At 44.9% G+C, this 24,232-nt stretch overlaps 1 protein-coding gene across 3 annotated transcripts in view; it reads right to left on the bottom strand.

Annotated features, from left to right (window-relative positions):
* The window catches only part of Tdrd7 (tudor domain containing 7), a 67,974-nt gene that overhangs the window by 34,504 nt on the left and 9,238 nt on the right, over nt 1-24,232 (bottom strand). For all 3 annotated transcript variants that reach the window (XM_052716431.1, XM_052716433.1, XM_052716432.1), the window contains exons 2-6: nt 18,633-18,845; nt 14,561-14,702; nt 13,541-13,721; nt 11,261-11,334; nt 8,889-9,106 (exon numbers count right to left, since the gene is read on the bottom strand). In XM_052716431.1, the coding sequence (XP_052572391.1) occupies nt 8,889-9,106; nt 11,261-11,334; nt 13,541-13,721; nt 14,561-14,702; nt 18,633-18,839 (822 nt within the window). In that variant the 5' untranslated portion in view covers nt 18,840-18,845. The remainder of the gene's footprint in view (nt 1-8,888; nt 9,107-11,260; nt 11,335-13,540; nt 13,722-14,560; nt 14,703-18,632; nt 18,846-24,232) is intronic.

Genomic DNA, 24,232 nt, shown 5'->3' on the forward strand with positions numbered 1-24,232 from the left:
AACTTTAGGAACACCCCGACCTAGCTACAGTTAATCAGACAGCATTCAACATTTCAGGCAAATATATTCCCTGCTAAGTTTGGTGACATGGAAAACATGCTTGGACCAATACTTCCATTAACCAACCTTTGGAGAATGGCTTAAGGCAATGGTTCTCAACCTTCCTAACACTGCGACCCTTTCATTCAGTTCCTCGGGTTGTGGTGACCCCAATCATAAAATCAGTTCATTGCTACTTCATAACTGTAATTCTGCTACTGTAATATATTGTAATGTAAATATCTGTGTTTTCAGGTGGTTCTTAGGTGACCCCTGTGGATGGGTCTTTGACCCCTAAAGGGGTTGAGATCTACAGGATGAGAACCACTGGCTTAAGGGTTTCTCAGTTCAAAGGGGAACATACATGAAAGACATTATTTAGACTTAAAAAATTAAAACATAAAATTTTTAGCTCATTTGTTTTCAAATGTCCTACAGATGGAAACTTGCTTTTCCTGGCTCTCTCCTCTGACTGCTGTCTCCCACAAAGCATGGCATCTCTAATTCTCTGGCAATGGGCTTACAAAGGAGACCTAGTTCTCTCCCCCTACCCTCCAAGTCTCCCTAAAGCTAAGGAACCACGGTTATACTGGGTGTGTGACGTCTGCTCTTTCTTCTACTCTGGCCCATGTCACAGGGCTTAGAATTTACACATGGGCTCCTATCTCAGCTCCCAACACAGAAACATGTCTTTTTACAATTTCCTGCACATGACAGCTGGGAAGCCACTTCTAATAAATTTCCCAGGAGAGGACTTTTACAACTTCTGGTTCCTCTGGCCCACCCAATTCAGGCACATCCCTGGGAAGGAATCAAAAGCTCCCTTCCCACACCGTGGGCAAAGACTCAGCATCTGAACAGTACTTTTGTCACCTTTTTGTCTTGTAGCTTTGACTCTGGATGTCCACCCTTCATCAGGCTAGTGATGGGACCTGTCATGGCCTGTACCTCCACATAAGATGCCCCTCAACCTCCCTACAGGAGAGACCAATGATGTAAAGACATTGACACTCTATACCACAGAGAGAAGCCACCTTCTGTGGTGACCCAGAAGATTCTATGTCAAATATGCCTTACGTCTGCTATGCTAACAAGCTCATTCTACTCAGCTTCATTTCTGCCTCATTTGGAATCACAGCTCGCCAGGTTTCAGTAAGCTTCCAGGAGATACATCAGGTTTGGTGGGTGTAGGTCCAAAGACAAACCATCAACTTTCTTGGACAGCTGTGTGTTCATACAAATGAGGGAGGACTCATCCTCTGCACCCTGACTGGTTCCTCCTGAAGCAGGAGAGTCTTCTTTCCTTCTGGTTTGACCTGGGAACCTAGTCTTTAGAAGCTCACCTGCCAAGAGCACAGTAGAGGCCTCTGAGGTTAAGTTTACTGTTTCTATGGAATTAGAATTTTCTTTAGGGTTCTAGAAGAATCTAGTAACAGCCAATTAAACTGAGACTTCCCACACCATCTATATGGGTGCAGCTCTGTTGCCATGGAGTAGTAGTTTCACGTTGATGCTTCATGTAATGTTCCAAACTTTATCTTATATGGCTATCATTCAGTTGAAACTCCAAATGGTGTAATACATGCCTTTATTCATCTATACATCTACTTTCTAGCCCTCCAAACATTCAGCAATGGTTATGGGCTCAAAATGAATCAACACTAACAAAAAAAAAAACACTTTAAAAAATTAAGTCTGACCTTGGTAGCAAAGGAAAGACCCTTAAGTGCCTTTCCTCGACAATGACAATCTGCCACTGGTCACAAGTCTGCCCCCTATGCTCACTTCACAGGAAGCCTGGTCAACTGATTCCCTAACAGACAGCCTCTCTGTGCTAAATGAAGCTGGACGGAAGTCTGAGCTGAGACGAGGAAAGAGCCAGTGGTGTCCCTGAGGCACAATGACGACAGACAGACAATGAGAAGCAGGTGGTGCTGTGAGCGGAGGGAGGTACTGTGTTCAAGGAGAGCCAGAGAGCAGCTGATCCAGCACAGTGCAGCCCACACCGGACAGCCCACACATCTCTGAAGCAGCACCCACACTAACTACCACAGCCAGGCTGCTGAAAGGAGCGGGTCTTCCCAGTGGGATCTGTTTAAGAAGCATGGCTGGTGGCATGTCCCACAGGAACTTAGGGTGATGTCCGCTCTCTGCTGCCGAAACCTCTGGCCATCCACAAGCCACCTGTCCAGAGAACCTTTCTCCACGGCCCTGAAGGTGGCTGTAGAGACAGAGCCTCCGCCGCTGTCAACTCTCTCACCTGCTTGTCTACCTGATGCTTCTCACCGATGCTCTCTCTAGACACACACTGGCACCATTTCAGCAAGGATAAACTCCGTGGAGTCTTGGCCCAAACTCAAGCCACTTGCTCACACATTTAGAAGATGATGGAGTCTTCCAGATACATCTATAGAACTTTCTGGAATGCTTCTGACTAGGAGCTGGGACTCTCACTGTGCACTGGGCTTTTCTCTTGCTCTCATTACCTGTGGCAGGGGTGAGGAAAGGAGAGGAATCCTTTTCAAGGTGGCACCAATGTTCATATTAGAGTTGCGGTCCCTGCTTCCTCATCTGGAACCTTCTCCACTTAGTACCATCTCCTGCTTTCATTGAAGTAACTTCCTCTGTAGGACTTGTTTCAGCATTGGCTTTGTCTGCCGAAAGGCTGCACTGCGGTTTCTGATGCTCTGCTAAGAGCTGCTTTCTGTAATTTATCTCATTTAATTCTCACAACAACCCTATGACATGTAGAATCAGTTATCTCACTGAACAGATTAGGGCTTTAGAGGGTGGTGTGTAGGCCAGAAGTTATACAGCTAAGAAACAACACCCCTAAATGTGCAGCAGAGGCCCCAGAGATTGTTTACTGTCTCTATGGAATTAGAATTTTCTCTAAGATTCTGTAAGAATGTAGTATTCAATTAAGTCAAGATACTTTCCAACGCATCAGTATAGGCGCAGTTCTGTTTCCATGGAGTAGCAATTTTGTGTTGAGGCTTTAAATCACATTCCAACTCAATTGTGATCTAACCTGTTCTGCATCCTTCAGGCCTGTGGGTAGCTCATGGATAGACACAGATGGCACACCATTGCTCACCTTCTCTGTTCATTCTGCCATGTGCCAGTTCATCTTTCATCTAGCCAAAGGTCTGCTGAGACTTAGAAGTTGTACCAATGTGTTCACCAGGACTTCCTTCAGTGATGAAAAACTGGAAACCAGACTGCATTTCTAAAGATTATGGTGGACACTGCCAAGCCGTCCATTTCCCTTTCACTACTGCTTCTGCTGGCAATATATATGGGTTGTGTCTGACACTGGAAGGGTGGGCAGTGACGGTATTCACACTGTTCATGCTCCACTTCCCAAGGGGTCCACATTTGTTTATGAACAGGCTTTTTTTTAAGGCAACCCATTTTGCATGGGCTGAAGGGAATTTTATTCTATCCAGCAATGAATTCTACAATTACGTTAACACAGATTTCTGCACACAAGAGCACAAACCGTGCTGTGCCACTTATGAGGAGGAAACTGTTGCTGCCTCTGCTTTCTCAGACACTGTACAGATGGTAGGAATGCTTCCAGGTCAGAGGTCTTGCAGTGCTAACTAACAGTCAGTGATTTCATGGGTTAGAAAAAGATACCCAACAGAAATGCATGGGAGCTGTTAATAATTTATGTCATCAGGCATTTCCAACTACACATGGCATCTTATATTCAGTAATATTATGTTGCCAGTCACAACATATCACTAAGGCTGGGTGTGCCACCGAACAGGACTACTTCTCTTGGTGGTTCCAAAGCTGTCTTCCAGCAGGTGTGGAGGCTGTGGGTACATCTGCTCTGGCTCAAAAGTCTACCCTCTCAGCTCTCCACCCAGGTCTCAGCAGGTTTCAGTCCAATCCCCTGACTATTCAACAGTCCCTACTGCAAGAACTGCAAGTCAGTCAGAGGCCAGGATCCTGGCGACCTCAGAGCAGGGACACACCACTGCCACTGGTGATGGTGACTCTCTATGAAGCTAGCTGACTTCTGCTCAGTTCTTCAGCCTCCTCTTGAGCCACTGTCTTCTTAAATTTCCTGAAAACAGTGTTTCCTGGTCTCTGACTTGGTATGAGCTGTTCCTTTGGTCTCCATCACTCAATGTTAGGTTCTCACTTAACAGCAGCCTCCCTCTGAGTCCCTTTCTTCACCTGCCACCCCACACGGAGTCCTTCTGTTTACTCCCTTCCTCGATGGCCATCCTAACTAGTGCAGGCCTAGCACTGTCTGTCCAAACGAGGAGTTTCCTCATTGGACAGGAAGTTCCATGGTGGCAAAGATGTGTGTGTGTGTGTGTGTGTGTGTGTGTGTGTGTGTGTGTGTGTGTGTGAGAGAGAGAGAGAGAGAGAGAGAGAGAGAGTCCTGTTTTCTATTTTATCCTCAGCACCTAGGTCAGTGGCTGGCAGAGTGCTTGGTAACTGCCAGTCAGGTCCAACATTTAGAGAGCATCTCGTCTAGAGCAGCCAGGGGACGTTACTGCCCTTCCCCTAGGCCCTGATGGGGACTCCCCACAGCTAAGACAAGTACTTCTCCACCATTTCTATTTCCCTCCCAACTGTCTAAAACCACGAACTTGTCACCACTGTGACTTTTCAGTCTCTCTAGCCTAGCACACCCTCTGCTACTCAGTGACCCGAAAGGTTAAATGTTATGCAACCCAGCATCGGAGTCTTACTAGAATCCTAGCACTCAAGGAGCTGAGGCAGGAGGACTGCTGTGAGCTCAAGGCTAGCCTGGGCTACAAAGTGATATCAATATCCTGTCTACAAATAAAAACATCCGTAAGAATGTAGAACTACAGGATATTTATATTTTTTTAAATGCAGAGTTGGGATTTATTAGGAGAAAGATAACACATGCTTAAAATGTGGGTAGACAAGACAAGAAACGCCTAAGTATCTTAGCACTAGCTAAATATATATGACTTAGTGACTTTTGAAGTTATATTGTTGAAAGTATGTAATACATAATCAAGTTCAAAGCTTAAGCAAAGTTTTAAAATTAAGTAGAATTTAGAAAGTAAAATATGGCCCAGGTATGGTAGCAAGAATATTTGTATTTTTGTAACTTGATTTTTAATATTTTTCATATAGTGTTTTATACAGCTGGAGAATTTTTTTTAAAAACTAAGAAATATAATGCACTTAGATTTGTTCTTCAGTCATGGTGAGCCACAGAGCAAGGGCCTGTTTCTAAACCCAGATTCCTGCCTTGCCTTTGAGTCTGATGTTGGTTGTGCTTCTACAACCCCAGGCATGCGGTCAGTGCGTCTGCTCTTCATGGAGGTGAGAATAAGGGCAAGAAAGGGACTATAAGCATGGTGCAACTGTTTAAAGCCAGGGAGAAACGACCACGGAATAACTGAAACAGTTCAAAGTACTCCAAAGCTAAAAACTAGCTATGAAAAGTATCAACAGACACCCAAAGGACTGGCAGTCTGTGGTATCTAGACCCACTGTCTTCCACCAGCACCTCACACTGGCAGTCCTACTCAGTCTAGACAGACAGACAGTCCTACTCAGTCTAGACAGACAGTCCTACTCAGTCTAGACAGTCCTACTCAGTCTAGACAGACAGTCCTACTCAGTCTAGACAGTCCTACTCAGTCTAGACAGACAGTCCTACTCAGTCTAGACAGTCCTACTCAGTCTAGACAGACAGTCCTACTCAGTCTAGACAGTTCTACTCAGTCTAGACAGACAGTCCTACTCAGTCTAGACAGACGACAGTCCTACTCAGTCTAGACAGTCCTACTCAGTCTAGACAGTCCTACTCAGTCTAGACAGTCCTACTCAGTCTAGACAGACAGTCCTACTCAATCTAGACAGACAGTCCTACTCAGTCTAGACAGACGACAGTCCTACTCAGTCTAGACAGTCCTACTCAGTCTAGACAGTCCTACTCAGTCTAGACAGTCCTACTCAGTCTAGACAGTCCTACTCAGTCTAGACAAACAGTCCTACTCAGTCTAGACAGTCCTACTCAGTCTAGACAGTCCTACTCAGTCTAGACAGTCCTACTCAGTCTAGACAGTCCTACTCAGTCTAGACAGTCCTACTCAGTCTAGACAAACAGTCCTACTCAGTCTAGACAGTCCTACTCAGTCTAGACAGTCCTACTCAGTCTAGACAGACGACAGTCCTACTCAGTCTAGACAGTCCTACTCAGTCTAGACAGTCCTACTCAGTCTAGACAGTCCTACTCAGTCTAGACAAACAGTCCTACTCAATCTAGACAGACAGTCCTACTCAGTCTAGACAGTCCTACTCAGTCTAGACAGACGACAGTCCTACTCAGTCTAGACAGTCCTACTCAGTCTAGACAGTCCTACTCAGTCTAGACAAACAGTCCTACTCAGTCTAGACAGTCCTACTCAGTCTAGACAGTCCTACTCAGTCTAGACAGTCCTACTCAGTCTAGACAGTCCTACTCAGTCTAGACAGTCCTACTCAGTCTAGACAAACAGTCCTACTCAATCTAGACAGTCCTACTCAGTCTAGACAGTCCTACTCAGTCTAGACAGTCCTACTCAGTCTAGACAAACAGTCCTACTCAATCTAGACAGACAGTCCTACTCAGTCTAGACAGTCCTACTCAGTCTAGACAGTCCTACTCAGTCTAGACAAACAGTCCTACTCAGTCTAGACAGTCCTACTCAGTCTAGACAGTCCTACTCAGTCTAGACAGTCCTACTCAGTCTAGACAGACAGTCCTACTCAGTCTAGACAGTCCTACTCAGTCTAGACAGTCCTACTCAGTCTAGACAGACAGTCCTACTCAGTCTAGACAGTCCTACTCAGTCTAGACAGACAGTCCTACTCAGTCTAGACAGTCCTACTCAGTCTAGACAAACAGTCCTACTCAGTCTAGACAGTCCTACTCAGTCTAGACAGTCCTACTCAGTCTAGACAGTCCTACTCAGTCTAGACAAACAGTCCTACTCAATCTAGACAGACAGTCCTACTCAGTCTAGACAGTCCTACTCAAAGCCAAGAGAGGTACTGGTAGGGAGTGAATTCTATGGTTCTGCTTCATGCTGACCACTCCTGACTGGGCACGAAATGATCATGAGGTGCAGATGGATCCAAGTGCTGAAAACATAACAAAAAAGTTGGTTGCTTTAGTAACCTAAAATTTAAGAGGAAACCATTCATTTTAGGTAACAGCCTAACATCAACAGGACAGATACTCTTGCCAGGCAGAATTTGGGTCGGGGTCTCTGTGGACATGCAGAGCAGCAAAGATGAAAATTTCTCCAGAAGTAATAAACTGAGCTACACAAATGCTAATAATTATCATTAAGTATAAAGCAACCAAAAAGACAACACACGGTTTATTCTTTCCTTAAACATATGCTGTAAAGAATTCCTTATCCAAATCCAGCAGGCAAGTTGTTTATGTACCTTGACCATGAAAAGCTCTACAGCCATTAAAAATTTACTATAAAGTACATGATTATCAATGGATTTTTTTTAAAATCAAGGGATGGTATGCAACCGAGACGGACTGAAACTCAGGCCAACAAACTGCTAACAAGTTCCTCAGGAGTAAGGTAGCTGAGAGGACATCAATACCAACATACCACATTCAGGGAGACTCTTCCCCAAATGAAGGGAAACAAAATTTCCATCTTAAGAACAAGCTCTGTATTTTAAACACCACAGGCAACGTTCTCCAGAGCATTTGTTACTCCTGCACTTCTGGGAAACGGAGCACAGTCTCCAGAGCTTGACATTTCTTGTTCCCCTACCTCACATGGAGTATTCTAACACTGGTCACTCTGCCCTAACCATATTTTCCCAGAGCTATTTACCTCACCAGACTTAATCTCCATGCTTCCAGCCCTAGGGAAGTGACTGGCAAGGCAGTGTGGTGTGAATGGAGAGGGAGCAAGCAGGATGGAGGGATGGATGGATGGCTTCTGCCTGGAACTGGGCATTAGACTCAGAGGCAACAACAGTCTACGGGGGAAAAATAGTGACAAAAACACATGCTTTTCTGAGGTCAGGTGCTTCAAGGATGAGGCAACCTGTACTTTCCCCAGTGGGCCTGGGGCCAAAATGTATGTTAAAGAAAGTCCTCTTTCAAAACAAACATACGCCTCAAGAAATTGATTCTTCAAACAGAGAATCAAGTGTTAATGCTGTTATGTAGGACAGCTGCATTTTGAACAGACTATCTTCATCACTAAGAAACATCTAGAAGTACTTGGGTGTAAGAGTCTAGCTGTCTCTATCTCTGGCTGGACTAAGTTTCTAACAAACTGTCCTGATCCACCCTCTTATTATAATCCCTAACTCCGAGCAGAGGAGGCTAGAGAGAACTTTCAGTCTAAAGCTTCTACCATGAGGGGAGTCTGGATAGGTCTCAAATGTGAGTATAGTAACCGTTCCAAACAAAGTTCTATGTAAAAACAATGAGCACAAATAACACAAATTTGTTCCACCTGAAAGTCTTGAAAAATGCTCAAGAATAAGCATGTACAAACTGAGACTAACACAAACTGTTACCAATAAGTGCTAAAATGGCAGAGCAGTCCATGTTTATTGGCAGAGGTTCAATCAACACACAGTAGTACACAGACTAGATGATCAACTACTAAACGCATCTAGAATGAAGACAGTTGGTAAAGCACTTCCGACCTCAGCCTCTTTCTCGAAGGATTAAGAGGCCACGTGTATTGATCTTGGAGACAGAGCAGTGCAGCGGCACCCGTGAAGCACTCTGCTCCCGTGACTAGGGACTTGGGACCTGCAGGCTGGGCAGGGAGGGACGGGCATAAGAAGGGAAGAAGAAGGGAAACACGTACCGTGCAAATGTGAGGCCAGTGGTCAAACTGCTGTAAAACTCCTTGGTTAAGGTCTTCTTTATAAAACTCTTTGTAAAAATGTGGAAGCTTAGATATCCAAATGCCATTGTTATGCTTGTCTAATATTTCCTTTATGCGGTTTTGAACCTCATCCATCTTATTAGTGTAAGAGGCAGGAGGCGTGACATTTGGTTTCTCAACAGTCTGATTTAAATTATCTTTAAATTAAAAGAATGATAGCATTAATAGATTATTCCCATTACCTAGCATTTGTGTCTCTGACTTTGCTATGCTATGGGCTTATGGGGCCATGGATTTTAGAAGACTGTGGGATTAAGCTGAGCAGCACTGAGGACCACCTCACCCTATTACCCCTGAATTTTATCAGCAGAGCCAAGACACCTCCAACAAGGGAACTTACCCCTTCATTTTGCAAGGGTGCTTTATACTTTACTTTGAACACAGGGCAATCTTGCTGGGTAAATATGTTTTACATTTAATGCTTTTCTAACTGCAACTAAGGGATGCAACATTTTAGATAATATAAATGTGCAGTGCTCAACTGAAAGTTATAGTAAGTTATGATTTTGTTCCATAAGGCACAAAAATGCCTTAGTAGGAAGAGTGAAGGATATTTTATGAAAGATAAAAGGATGTCCAGTTTTTCTGATTATAATGAACTTTCTCTTTTACTAAGGAAAACAATTTAGCAATCCACAGAAGCCCTAAAACTATAAATACAATCCCAGTTAGTTTATGAATATCCATAACAGGTCTGGCATCCAGACACCACCAACACGGACTGGCTTTTACTTCTCCAATATTTATATTTCATGAAGTTGTAGCTAGCTTCTTTCACTCCTGTTTATTTTTTATTTAAAACTCAGAGTGTCTGAGTTTACATAATAAGTGAGAGAAACCTGTGTTTCTGTGACCATTCTGTATTTTAACTGAGGAAATATTGTCAAACCTATTTAGAATTCTACAGGATATATATCAAAGTATTAAAAATCTAACACCTACATGAATAATGTGTTTATAATTTAATCAGATACCTTTTCTGCTAAGTATAGTAATTTCTATTTTGTTTTTAACTAATTAATAGAGATATAAGTATAGTCTGGGGACAGTAGTCTCTAAGGATGCCAGGTCCCAAAGGGAGTTTTCCTTGAGGATACTTGGAGCTGATGCCTCTCTTCTCACTAGAAGACACGATGATGTGTCTCTGATACTCTTAGACTGACACAGAGAGCAGAAGGGTCCAGGATACCCATATACATCTCCTATTAAGGAAATAACTTACTCTATTTTAAACTCTTAAAAGGGGTATACAACTTTACTGAGTATTCATGGCTTAGAAAATGAGTATGTGAAAATAATTCTTATATACAAAAGTCATACTATTCATTTTCATAAGCAATACTGGAAGAACATTCCTATGGAAAAGGAATCTGAACTCAGTAAAAGGCATAGTGCAAGCAGCCAATCCTGTCCAGTCACACTTACACTGAGCACATGGTGAGCACTCTGCAAACCTGCTCTTGCTGAAAGTACTCAGTGGACTTGTATACTGCCTGCACAGGACAAGTTTGTGAGTGGTGCATGCTAAGCATCGGCTTCCTTGACTTTATTAACTACCCTATTGTTTTCTTAATGGTCCTTTTGGATTTTATAATCAATAATTACTCGTACTTAGCTGTCACCTCACAGTTTAAAAATAATGTTAATCTTTGTTTTTATTTTATGTGTATGGCTGTTTTGAGTGCATGTATGTCTGTGCACCAGCACATGTGTGTGATGCCTGCAGAAGTCAGAAGAGGGTGTCAGATACTCTGGGACTGAAATTACAGATGATTGTAAGCCAACCATGTGGGTTCTGGGAATCCAACTCAGGTCTTCTGGAAGAGCAGTCAGTACTCTTAACTTCTGAGCCATTCCTCCAGGCCCCACACCTCACAGTTTATAGTGCCAACTTTTACTAGTAGAGTATCTAAGTCTCTCTTAGGAGTTTAAGCCCCACATTATGACCTTGAAATAGAGCCTGTAGTTTCCTTAGAGTGAGGCTGCTAAGCACCAAGTCTTGAAAGTTTACCCTCTAATTAGGGAGAGGATGAGGAAAACATGGGTAACTCTGCAAGGGCCATATGGACATGGAGCAGAATGGGTCTGGTGTGATGAAGGCCTCACGTCATGCTGGCAATCGCACTGGAAGCATTATTTTTTTCTAAAGGTCACTTCAATGCATGAGATTAAAGTGAGAAATGGAGGGAGGGAGATAAACTTCATGCAGGAGAAGGTGAATGCACAGGTCAAAAGCCACCATTAGGTAATTCTCTTGGGGCCCAAGACTCCTGACACATCTGGAAACATACCATCCACTTCCTTAGCGCAGGTTCTTGAGAAGTTCGTCTGGCAAGGTGCTGGCAGGGATGACTTTGGACTAAACCTAAGGTGTGAAAGAACGGCAAGTTTTAGACACTTTACTTTTCATTTAAGGTCCCAGCAAACTGACCAGCAAACTAACTTATGAAAATATTCCAAACCATTAAAATAAATCTGGCATCGTATTTCATATTTACTCAGAGAAAGTATGTTAAAAGCTAAACTTAAACTTGAAAAGCCTCTTTCAAAACCTGCGAGTCAGAGTTTCAACTAATCATCCTTAAAGGATAAATAACTAAAAGCCCACATAGAATGAACACTTGAATAAAGACTATTACAGACTATAAACCCCCCCCCCCAAATGAAAGGTTAGCAGCACCACAGATTGGGACAAGTCACTAAGTCACCATTTAAAACAGGCGGACAGATGAGTGGAAGAGTACAGATCTTAGAGACCTGACATTTACCCTCTAGCTTGGCTCTAATGAAAGTCGTGTTTCAAAGTAGCAGAAAGGCTGCTCAAATAACTACATGGAAAAAAAGAACACAGGCACCTGCCTACCTTGTGTCCTTTCCAAAATAATTTACTGTCAACTATTGAACTCACATAGGGAGATGTTTCTAAATATGAGGATGAACAAACCACACCCACCCACCCATATATCCACATGCATGCATGTATACACACACACCTACATACATACACACAGGTATGCACACACCTACTCCCATGCATGTACACACACCCACACACATCCACATGCACTTCCCCACATGCACATACCCCAAGACACACACACATACATCTATGTCCTTGTATTTGTCCCAGTTCTTTTTTTTTTTTTTTTTTTTTTTTTTTTTGGTTTTTCGAGACAGGGTTTCTCTGTGTAGCTTTGCGCCTTTTCCTGGAACTCACTTGGTAGCCCAGGCTGGCCTCGAACTCACAGAGATCCGCCTGGCTCTGCCTCCCGAGTGCTGGGATTAAAGGCATGCGCCACCACTGCCCGGCTGTCCCAGTTCTTGAGTAATGCTTAGTATTTGCAAAAGAGTGAGTGTTTTAAGAAAGGCTGAATGAACCATGATCAAAGGAATTGGTGGCTCCATTTTTTCATTAGGAGAGGCAATCACAATTTTGAGCAGCACAGAAGACTTAAAAACTAAAGTGCTTCAAATGAAGCCTATTTCCTAGTGGTACTTTAATTCTAAAAGAAGCAGACTGTCGGGCTTTGAGCACATGCAACTGCCAGAGTTCCATGCCTCTACACTGACCCAAGTGAAGGCTTAACAGAAAATTCTGAAGCAAACCTTTCTGCCAAACTATTTTTTTTAAAATTATTTCTTCTTAAATACTCTAGTATCTGGAGGGAAAGCTTCTGAGGAAAAACTGACCTTTACTCCCAAATAGACACTGATTCAAATGGATATGGTATCACAAATTTGCAAAAAGGCACAATTTTTCAACTTGGAAGGAAGATGGGATGCTGATTCATCTCTATTAGGGCCAGCATGTGTTTCCTTTCAGGAGGCCAACGGGATAGACCCCAGGCTCTGCACAACCACCCAACCCTGCCCCACAGTACAGAACAGCACAGGCAATACATGAACAGGATATGGCCATGTGCCTGTAACACAGTGTTTACAAAAATAGGCAGGGGGCTTTAGACTGTAGCCCATGGACTGTAGTTTGCTGACCTCTGGGTGACTTCATAAAACCTTAGCATTTAAAACAGAAATCTTTCCGAAATCAGCTACTTGTACGTTTTTACTGGACAAGCAAGGAAATCATCCCATAACATAAAATAATGAGCTCACTGTTAGCTGGCTCAGGCAGGGCCACCCCAAGCTAGGGCTAGGAGCGTCTCCTTACCAGTTCAGTTCCGGGGTACAAATGTGCCAGGTGCCCTTGCACTATAATTCAACACTACTGCATAACTGTGGGTAATCATTGGAGCAAAGGAGTACACAGCTAGGTGAGATTTTAGCTGACTCTTACTAATTGTAAGAACAATTTTGTTTGAAAAAAAAATCTGAAAAGTATGTAACATGGCGTCTTAGAACGACCTAGAGTGTGCACAGCCAATAGGACAAGGGCAGATCAGTCACAACAGCTAGAGGGAACAGGACGGGAGCTCAGGTGATGTCACTGTGCAGAGGAGGACCTAGTGATAACGAAGGGGCCAATGTGCACTTCTCAATAAGAACATACACTTCCAACAGCTGTCACCCCAGCTCGCCAAGCTTCTCCTTTAAGTCAGATAAAGCTCAGGTACCTGCTGTTAGGAGACATGCTCACATGCCTCTGCACTGGAATAACTGGGTAAGGTGGCATGTCCACATCAGCCTTAACTCCCAGGGTGCTTCCTTTGTCTCGTAACAGCGCTGGATTAGGTTTCTTGCTGATCGAATAGTCTGAGGCAAATCCTGGTTGTCTGAGGGTTGCCTTTGGTTTCCCTATAAAACAGGCAGACACAACATAATCAGCTGACCTCTTCAAACTGTAGTCTCATTATGCTGCTCCCCTGACCAGGTATTTCTGTGGAACACACTTGTCAGAACCAGTTGGAAGAAAACAAAGAGGGGACCATGGCAGGGTGGTGAGCAGGGGATGAGGCCAGGGGTCAGTTGTGGATGAGGGTCCTGCCTGCCTCACTGGCCAGAACTTCCCTCTGCTCGTCACTGAGGGCTTCCCAAGCAGTCACCAGTCGGTGTGAAGCCAGCACTGTCCTCCGTCTTCATCAGGAAGCCCACCCTCCTCACTCACAGTGATGGCTGTCTTTTCTAAAATGCTGTTTCTGCCATGTAGTCATCTAATATTTCACATCACTGTTGAACTACTGCTTGAGAATTTGGTTTTAGAATTTACTATAACCTCCTAGAGATAAGCGTTCAGGAAATAAAGCTGTCTACCATGTTTTCAGGCCATGTAAGTCATATTTCTCTGAAAAATAAATGTCTTAAAACCCAAAGACATAATCACATCACAGGTTCTTGGTTCATCCAACATTCTGGATGAGGATTCTTGTCAAATACCCTAGAAAGGTAATACTCTACTCAGCCACCCCCACAGTCCCATCTGCTGCACTGGTCCTCACGGGGACCACTGAATTTTGTGAGTCACATTCATCTGCACTTCACTGTTTCAAAAGAAATCCCAGCCGCAGGATTTTTCTTCTGACATATGGGTATCAGCAAATTATTCAATTAGCAGTTATCAGGAACAAAGGTAGTATTTCCATAAGTCCTTATGACAATCAACTCAGGGACGGAAATCTGTATGTGAAAAGCCCTACCTTCTAGAAAGAATGGCATGGTTTTTTTCACTCTCATCTGACAATTAATTTGCCGCCCCATTTTCCTTTTAGAGGTCCTCTGACGAGCCACAAGCTGAGCGATCCTTGCGGTTTCTGTGCAGGCTACAGCATAGCAGATGATCTGTGAGCAGCAGAGCAACAATAAGACATCCTGAGAGCCAGTTTGCAGAGGCTGGGAGCAAGTGAGCCTATATACCCCAAAGCCAGGTGGGTGCAATTCTGAGGGGCTCTCTCCCAATTCTGCAGGACCAAAATTATATTTAACACAAAAGGAATCACAACTCATCTAGTACGCTTTCTCCAACTTGAGATTTTCATTTATTCTTTAAATAGGCATTTATTAAGAATCAACAGTAAAGCAGGTATTGTGGGTTGGCAAATAAGCCAAAAGCATCCTCTGCTCTACATGTACCAGCTCAGAGACACACAGCACATCTTTTCCCCACTTACACTAGGAAAAGCAGTGGGGGCACCGGAAGCTAAGCTCCTAACTCACACAGTGAGGCTATCTCTCTGAGGCCAAAGTATATTAATTTTTAAAATTACATTTGTTTGTTCATGTGAGACTCTCAGTTGAAATCAAGAACAGGGCTCTATGCCACAGCCAGATCACACTCCTACTCTTTGGGCCAGTGCATCTATACTTGAGATACATCACAATGTAAGTCAAAAGAAAAAAAGTTACCTGCCTCAGTATGTTCAGAAGGGGCTATTAAATAGTCAAAACCCTGGAAACATTTTTAAATGCCCAAAATAGAGGAGAAAAGAATTAAAAGTAAAACATATTTCAGAAACTGTATGAAGCACTATTAGTTCATTCATTCATTTGGATATTTGATCATTCAAGCATTCAACACAATTTTATGAAGTATTGATTATGAAGAGAGAAAAGGTAAATCTTTCACTTTCAGAAACTCTTTTTATAAAGAGAGAAAAGAAGTTGAGAACTCTATAATGAGTGCTATAAGGAACAGCAGATGAAGGCTTAAACCTGGGAGGCTGTGGGATGCCAGCACACACTGCACTACTGATATCAACTGTAATTAACTTGTGTCTTCCCTTACACAAGTTCCTACAGATGAGCTGCCCCTCTGACCGCTCTCTTGATCCTGGCTCCCTTTTCTTCTTTGCTTATCCCCCCCCACACACACACCACACATACACACACACAAAGAGAATCAAACATAGTAAGCTTGGTGGAAAACATCCCAGATGTTCAAGTAAGGAAAGGGTGCCCAGAAAGCTGCACATTTGAGGCAGGGAGCACAGGGGTTAATCCTGTCTCTCTCTATTATACTGAAAACAGGCAGGTACTGCTAAGTGAGGCTGCTGACACACAGAGTGAGCACCATCGCCTACTGCAACCACACCACACTAATGCCCGCCCAGAGAAGCTGGAGGGTTCACAGTGATCACACTCCCATGAAGGAGGAGCTGGAGGTTCACAGTGATCAATCACACTCCTATGAGGAGAAGCTGGAGGGTTCACAGTGATCACACTCCCATGAAGGAGGAGCTGGAGGGTTCACAGTGATCACACTCCCATGAAGGAGAAGCTGGAGGGTTCACAGTGATCACACTCCCATGAAGGAGGAGCTGGAGGGTTCACAGTGATCACACTCCCATGAAGGAGGAGCTGGAGGGTTCACAGTGATCACACTCCTATGAGGAGAAGCTGGAGGGTTTACAGTGATCACACTCCCATGAAGGAGGAGCTGGAGGGTTCACAGTGATCACACTCCCATGAAGGAGGAGCTGGAGGGTTCACAGTGATCACACTCCCATGAAGGAGGAGCTGGAGGGTTTAGAGTGATCACACTCCCATGAAGGAGGAGCTGGAGGGTTCACAGTGATCACACTCCCATGAAGGAGGAGCTGGAGGGTTCACAGTGATCACACTCCCATGAAGGAGGAGCTGGAGGTTCACAGTGATCACACTCCCATGGAGGAGGAGCTGGAGGGTTCACAGTGATCACACTCCCATGAAGGAGGAGCTGGAGGGTTTAGAGTGATCACACTCCCATGAAGGAGGAGCTGGAGGGTTTACAGTGATCACACTCCCATGAAGGAGGAGCTGGAGGGTTTACAGTGATCACACTCCCATGAAGGAGGAGCTGGAGGGTTTAGAGTGATCACACTCCCATGAAGGAGGAGCTGGAGGGTTCACAGTGATCACACTCCCATGAAGGAGGAGCTGGAGGGTTTACAGTGATCACACTCCCATGAAGGAGGAGCTGGAGGGTTCACAGTGATCACACTCCCATGAAGGAGAAGCTGGAGGGTTTACAGTGATCACATTCCTATGAGGAGAAGCTGGAGGGTTCACAGTGATCACACTCCTATGAGGAGAAGCTGGAGGGTTCACAGTGATCACACTCCCATGAAGGAGAAGCTGGAGGGTTCACAGTGATCACACTCCCATGAAGGAGGAGCTGGAGGGTTTAGAGTGATCACACTCCCATGGAGGAGGAGCTGGAGGGTTCACAGTGATCACACTCCCATGAAGGAGGAGCTGGAGGGTTCACAGTGATCACACTCCTATGAAGGAGGAGCTGGAGGGTTCACAGTGATCACACTCCCATGAAGGAGGAGCTGGAGGGTTTACAGTGATCACACTCCCATGAAGGAGGAGCTGGAGGGTTTACAGTGATCACACTCCCATGAAGGAGGAGCTGGAGGGTTCACAGTGATCACACTCCCATGAAGGAGGAGCTGGAGGGTTTAGAGTGATCACACTCCCATGAAGGAGGAGCTGGAGGGTTTACAGTGATCACACTCCCATGAAGGAGGAGCTGGAGGGTTTACAGTGATCACACTCCCATGAAGGAGGAGCTGGAGGGTTCACAGTGATCACACTCCCATGAAGGAGGAGCTGGAGGGTTCACAGTGATCACACTCCCATGAAGGAGGAGCTGGAGGGTTCACAGTGATCACACTCCTATAGGAGGAGCTGGAGGGTTTAGAGTGATCACACTCCCATGAAGGAGGAGCTGGAGGGTTTACAGTGATCACACTCCCATGAAGGAGGAGCTGGAGGGTTTAGAGTGATCACACTCCCATGAAGGAGGAGCTGGAGGGTTCACAGTGATCACACTCCCATGAAGGAGGAGCTGGAGGGTTTACAGTGATCACACTCCCATGAAGGAGGAGCTGGAGGGTTCACAGTGATCACACTCCCATGAAGGAGGAGCTGGAGGGTTCACAGTGATCACACTCCCATGAAGGAGGAGCTGGAGGGTTTAGAGTGATCACACTCCCATGAAGGAGGAGCTGGAGGGTTCACAGTGATCACACTCCCATGAAGGAGGAGCTGGAGGGTTTACAGTGATCACACTCCCATGAAGGAGGAGCTGGAGGGTTTACAGTGATCACACTCCCATGAAGGAAGAGCTGGCTGCTGAAGGAAGGAAACTGCAGCACAGCTTTGGCAGAGAGGCTCCTGCCATGAGGGACCAACCAACTGGGAAAAAGCCAGGTCCAGAGAGCAGGAGTTGGCATGAGTGTGGTCAATGGTGACAATTTTAAACTGCCCATTAGATCTAGTGATCAGATCATTAGTGACCTTGCAAACACTTTCAACAGGGCTGGTGACACGGCTCAACAGGTAAAGGCACTTGCTGCCACGTCTGATGACCCAAGTTCAATCCCCAGGGCCCCCAGGGTGGAAAGACAGAACAAACTTCTGACCTCCACATGTGTACTAAGGCACATATGAGTGTACACACACACACACACACGCACGCACGCACACAAAGTACATGTGTAATAAAAAACTGCAACAGTTGCCCAGGTTTGCAGTGAGCGGATACGGCTATTTCAGGCTTCTTGTACAGTTACTCTGTTTAGACACTGGACTGGATAACTGTCACCAACACTCTGAGGCACGACATTACATGAGACATCAGAGTGTGGGCTGCACCTTCTGTGTGCTGTCACTACAGCTCCAAGCTACTCAGTGCTTTCACTTGGACCACAAGTATGAGGTCAGAAGCACCAGGGAGAGGACTTCGACTCTCGTGTGAGAATTCTGACAGGCAAGATGCCCTCTTACCTCTCCAGATCTGCTAGTCTCTATCCTGACCACCGCTGGCACACTTCTCAGGTAGGCTTCTAGAGTAGGGTAACCCAGCTGCTTGAAGGGGATCCAGTCTCCAGTCAAAGATCGGTACTCTCCTTGGAGCCGGGGTAATGCTATCCCGTTCTTGTGAGACTGCAGGACAGCCCTTAGCATCTTTGAAACCAGATCTGCCTCCAGCATCTTCGCCTGTAAGAACACAGAAGAAGGTTACTATATTATGACTCATCAGTCTGTGAATGGGAAGAGATTTTCAGAGTTGAAGCTTTTTAGACTGTGCCACAAACGAGTGCTGAATGTCTCCTACGTGGGAATAATATAGGGAAATACAGATAGTGATATGGACTACCATGAGAATGCGGGGTAAGTCTGAAAGGTACAAGAGGAGGGCTGATGGTTGGGACAGGAGGAAAACGAGGTTGTGGGGCAGGGAGAACGCAAAGACAGAGGTGTGGAGGTGGGAGAGCAGGGCATAGGAGTGCTCTGAGAACTCCAGGGAGCCACGTGACTGACAGGACTGGAGGAGAATCCAAGCTGGAGAGGGAGAGCCCCGCCAACTGAGGGAACCAAAGGATACTAATGACTACATTTGTTAAAGTAATGCATCACTGAAGGGAGATCGCAGCAAATGAGGGAAATAAAGTGGTCAGTTCTGATGGTTGAAAGGTCACTACTCAGCCTTGGGAAAGCTAACTGGAAGGATTTTCAGATGGGAGAATGCTTGGAAATGTGGAGAACTTGAAAATAAGGCCTGAGAAATTAAAAAACAAGCTAAAAGTAGTCAGGATGCAGAAGCCACAGTGAGGGATCCAAATATCTGGCTAAGGCACGCAGGGTAGTAACCACTCATAGTCATGGGTTGGAAGCAGGTTTGCAAGAGAGGATGTCCAAGGGCAGCCACATAGATATATTTACTAGGAACTCAAGTTAGAGGCCTGAGCTGGTAGATTCCCTGGTCTTCGGCATCCAGATATAGAAAACGACAAGGCTAAAGATGGATTTCTGTAGAAGGTAGTCATGTAAGTACAGAAAAAAGAACTACAAAGACTGACAAAAATGAGGAAGAGGTAAGGAAAGGGAGATGGAAAGAAGAGGTAGGAGGGAGGGGAGAGAAGAGGAGGAGACAAGTATGGTGATATCTTATTTGTGCTGAAATGTGATTTCATTTGTATGTTAATAAAGAAAGTTGCCTGGGGGTCAGAGTTAATAGCAAGCCATAGGGGAGGCTGGGCGGTGGTGGTGCACACCTTTAATCCTGATCACATGACAGGCAGATTTTTGTGTGTTCAAGAATACAGCCAGCATGGAGACACACGCTTTTAATCTCAATACCAACCATAGAAGACCTGGAGGTCTGTATAGACAGGCATTGAAGAGGAGGTCATGTGGTTGGGTTTACAACCAATGAGAAGGCAGAACAGAAAGTCAATAAAAAGACAGATACACAGGAAGTAGGTCTCTCTCTGAGGGGAAGGACGACAGCGGCAGCAAAGGGTAAGAAAAGGGTTTTAAGTCTCAGCTCTTACCACTGCTCTGACCTCTTGGGCTTTTAACTCTGCATTTGGCTCTTATTTAATAAGACCGTTACATCTACAGACAAAAGCTGCATCCCAGTGTCTCATAGACCAAAGGAGAATCAACAGAATAAAGTTCAAGTGTCATGACTGGCACAAACAGTGAAGCAAAACTGAAGGCCCAACCATGAGCACACACGACTACATCCATCTAACATTCAACAAAGACGTCAGGAGCATACACTGGAGAAAGACAGCGTGCTTAACAAAAGTCGATGTCCGTATATAGAAGAATGAAATCAGGCCCCTATATATCATCACACACAAAAAATTAACTCCAAATGGATAAAGAATCTCAATGTAAAGCCCCAAACACTAAGACTGCTACAAGAACACATAGGCAGTACCCTACAAGACACAGGTGCAAGGAAGGAAGGACTTTGTGAACAGGACCCCAGTTTCCCAGGAATTGAGGCCAACAAGTGATGAGTGTGACTTCCTAAAGCTGAAGAGCTTCTGCCTGGCTGAAAGCACAATCGACTGGGTGAGGAGGAAACCCACAGAACGGGAGAGAATCTTCAACAGCCACACACCTAACAGAGGACTCACATCCAGAATATATAAAGAACTAAAAAAAAAAAAAGACTAGGCATCTGGAAAACAAATGGGCTTGGGACTTGAACAGGGAGTTCTCAAAAGACAACATAAAAATGGTTTTTAAAAATCTCAAAAAAATGTTCACTATCCCTAGCAGTTAGGGAAATGCAAATCAAAACAACTTTGAGATTTCATCTTACCCCCATCAGAACAACATGCTGGAGGGGATGTGGGGAAAAGGAGCCCTCTCTTACTGTTGGTGGGACTACCAACTGGCCCAATCACTCTATAAATCAGTGTGGAAAACTAAAGAACTAAAAATAAACCTGGCATGGCCTAGCTACACTACTTCTTGGATACGCCCAAAGGACTTGACATCCTACTTCACAATACTTGCTCAGCCATGTTCCGGCCACTCTACTCACAATAGCTAGCAAACAAGAACAACCTAAATGTCCTTCAACCAATGAACAGATAATGAAAACTGGTACATATACAACGGAATACTATTTCACTGTAAAGAAAAAAAAATCATGAAATCTACAGGGAAATGGACAGAACTAGAAAATATCATATTGAGTGAAGCAACCCAGATCCACAAAGATGAACATTGAAATTTTTTTATCTGAGACTCCTAGCTCCAAATCCTCAGGTATGAGTATATATCCTAGAGTAACTGCAAAAATCAGAAAAGTAAAAAGGGACCGTTGCCTGGGGAGGGGGTTAGAATAGTAATAGAACAGCAGGCTTCAAGTGATTTCAAGGGAAAAATGGAGGCTCTAATTAAAGAAGGGGAATGAGATACACACAGAAGGGGGTAAATAACAGTAAGGATGTCTGAAAAGGTCATAAGGAATCTACTATTAACTACATACAAATACCTATAAAATTCATAACTCTGTGTATACATATACATATACAGTTTAAATAAAAATTTCCCAACTGAACTAACAATGCCCCTCCTAAGAGTCATAAACTGCAGCCCGGTGGTGGTGGTGGTGGTGGCGGTGGCGGTGGCGGTGGCGGTGGCGGTGGTGGTGGTGGCGGCAGCGGCGGCAGCGTATGTCTTTAATCCCAGCACTCAGGGAGGCAAAGGCAGGCGGATCTCTGTGAATTCCAAGTCAGCCTGGTCTACAGAGTAAGTTCCAGGACAGCCAGAGATACACAGAGAAACCCTGTTTTGAAAAACCAACAACAAAAAGAGTCACAAACTACTAGTAAAAACTCCTAACCCCAAGCAGAAGCCCCTTCTTAGTTGTTGGTCAGGGCTGTCCAAGAAACTCCCCAAATATTACAGGCAATTGCTGTTGTCCTGGTTGCCTCCCACAGGTCAAGGTGAGTCCCAACCACTAAGATGCATTTCAAACACGGGGACCAGAGGACCTGAGCTAGACCTGACCTGAAAGCCTCCTCCCTGAGGACTAGCATTCACAGCACTAGAAGGGGCCACAGCAAGCTTGCAGGGAAGGGGAGCCACAGAGTCCTACCCAGATGTGATGCCTGTGAACCACATCAATGAAAAGCATGGCACGACAACCCTAAGGATGCGGCAGCGGCACGCAGACCTTGGCAACAGAAGTCATGCCTTGTGAGGAGAACGTACAACCACCACTTCACTAAAGTCATCATAACCCTAACTACACTCTCAATATTTGTACTTACACTTACAAGTTAAGTGTACATCTCCCTTCTCATCAAGAGAACATCTCTTGAAACAGAGAGACCATTAGAGAAGACCATGTGTCCTAGTGAGAGTTACTACCAATATGATGAAACACCATGACCAAAAGCAAACCGGGGAAGAAAGGGTCTATTTGGCTTATACTTCCAATCACTGTTCACCATTAAAGGAACTAACGTAACCTTTGCTTGCTTAGTCAAATCATGTTTGCTGGAGATGACCTTTCTGTGCCTGGCATTCCCCTAGCTGGGCTTACAAGGAGCCTGTGAGCATCTCTTGGGGTCATTGCCATTTTGTTGTGTGACTGACCCCTGCATGGAGGAATTTTCTCTTGAGAAATAAATACTCTTGTTTTGCATATGTAAGTGGTGTTCTTTCATGGGGTGATTCATGGACCCTAACTCTGACAGAGCCCAAAACAAAACAGAACACTTGCCATGTGAAGACTTTGTTCAAACCTCCAGACCCTTCAAAAGGTCTGTAATGCTAGTGGCCCTATGCTGAGACAGGAGACAAAGATAGGATCCCTGAGATCTCCCCGACAGCTAGCTTGGCATATTCAGCAGAAAAAACAGAGACCTTGTCTCAGACAAGGTAGAAGGTGAATACCAACCTCAAGTTGTCCTCTGACTCCTGCATGGGTGTCACAACACAGGGGTGCCTGTATACATGTGCATGCACACACCACCACCATCTCTACCACCAACAACTACTGATGGCTGGAGAGATGTCTTGGTGGGTCAAGCACTTGCTATGCAGACATGAGGACATGGATCTGAATCCCTAGCATGCACATGAAAAGCTAAGCAGACAACATACATTTACAACACTATCACTGGAGGGAAGAGGCAGTATAGCCAAGAAGGAGAACCCTGGGCTGGAGGATGGATGGCTCAGCGGGTAAGAGCACTGGCTGCTCTTCCAGAGATCCTGAGTTCAAGTCCAGCAACCACATGGAGGCTCACAACCATCTGTAATAGGATCTGACGCCCTCTTCCGGCATGCCGGCATATGTACAAGACACATCACTCATACGTTAAAGAATACATACATAAGTAATAAAAAAAAATGGAGAACGCTTGTCTCCAAAATATAGATTAGGGAGCACTAGACTAAGACACCCAGCATCAAGCCCTGGCCTCCAACACACATACACCACCAGCAAGCACAGCCGCACATACATGCTTATCTCCAACACACATGTGCATAGATGATCACACCTGCACACACACACACACATGCATACACCACACATACTTTTTCAAACTGACAACACAAAGTGCTGACGAGAATGCAGAGTAACCAGAACTTACATGCATTTTTTGTGGGTGTTCAAAGCAGTTCTCTGAAAATAGTTTAACAGTTTCTCAGGGGGGAAGCATCCACTTGCCACAGAACTCAGCAATCCCACTCCCAAGCAACTGGCCAAGAGAAATGACAGAAAGCCTGCCTGTACATTCATGTATACAAACTTTCCTTCTGGGGACAAACCTCTGACAGTTAATTCGATGACTACTAGAAAGCCTTTCACTAACACAGACACAAAGATGGCTCATTAAAAGTGAGTGCTTTGGCTACCCCACTCAAGCCTGCCTCTCCTTCCTCCCTAGGACGGTTCTCACCCTTGTCCAGGAAAGGTGCTCTTTCTGTCTTCCTTTTTTCTGCTGTGAAAGAGTGGCCAAGTGCAGTTTCCCAGGCAGGGCCGCTGTTTTAGGAAGGTAAGGAGGTGGGAAAAACCACACACCCCACTCAGGGGCTTAACTGCCACTGGAAAGCTGGGTCCA

This window comes from Peromyscus californicus, unplaced genomic scaffold, assembly GCF_007827085.1.
Source record: "Peromyscus californicus insignis strain IS unplaced genomic scaffold, ASM782708v3 Scaffold_5__1_contigs__length_169319896, whole genome shotgun sequence".
Lineage (NCBI taxonomy): Eukaryota > Metazoa > Chordata > Mammalia > Rodentia > Cricetidae > Peromyscus > Peromyscus californicus.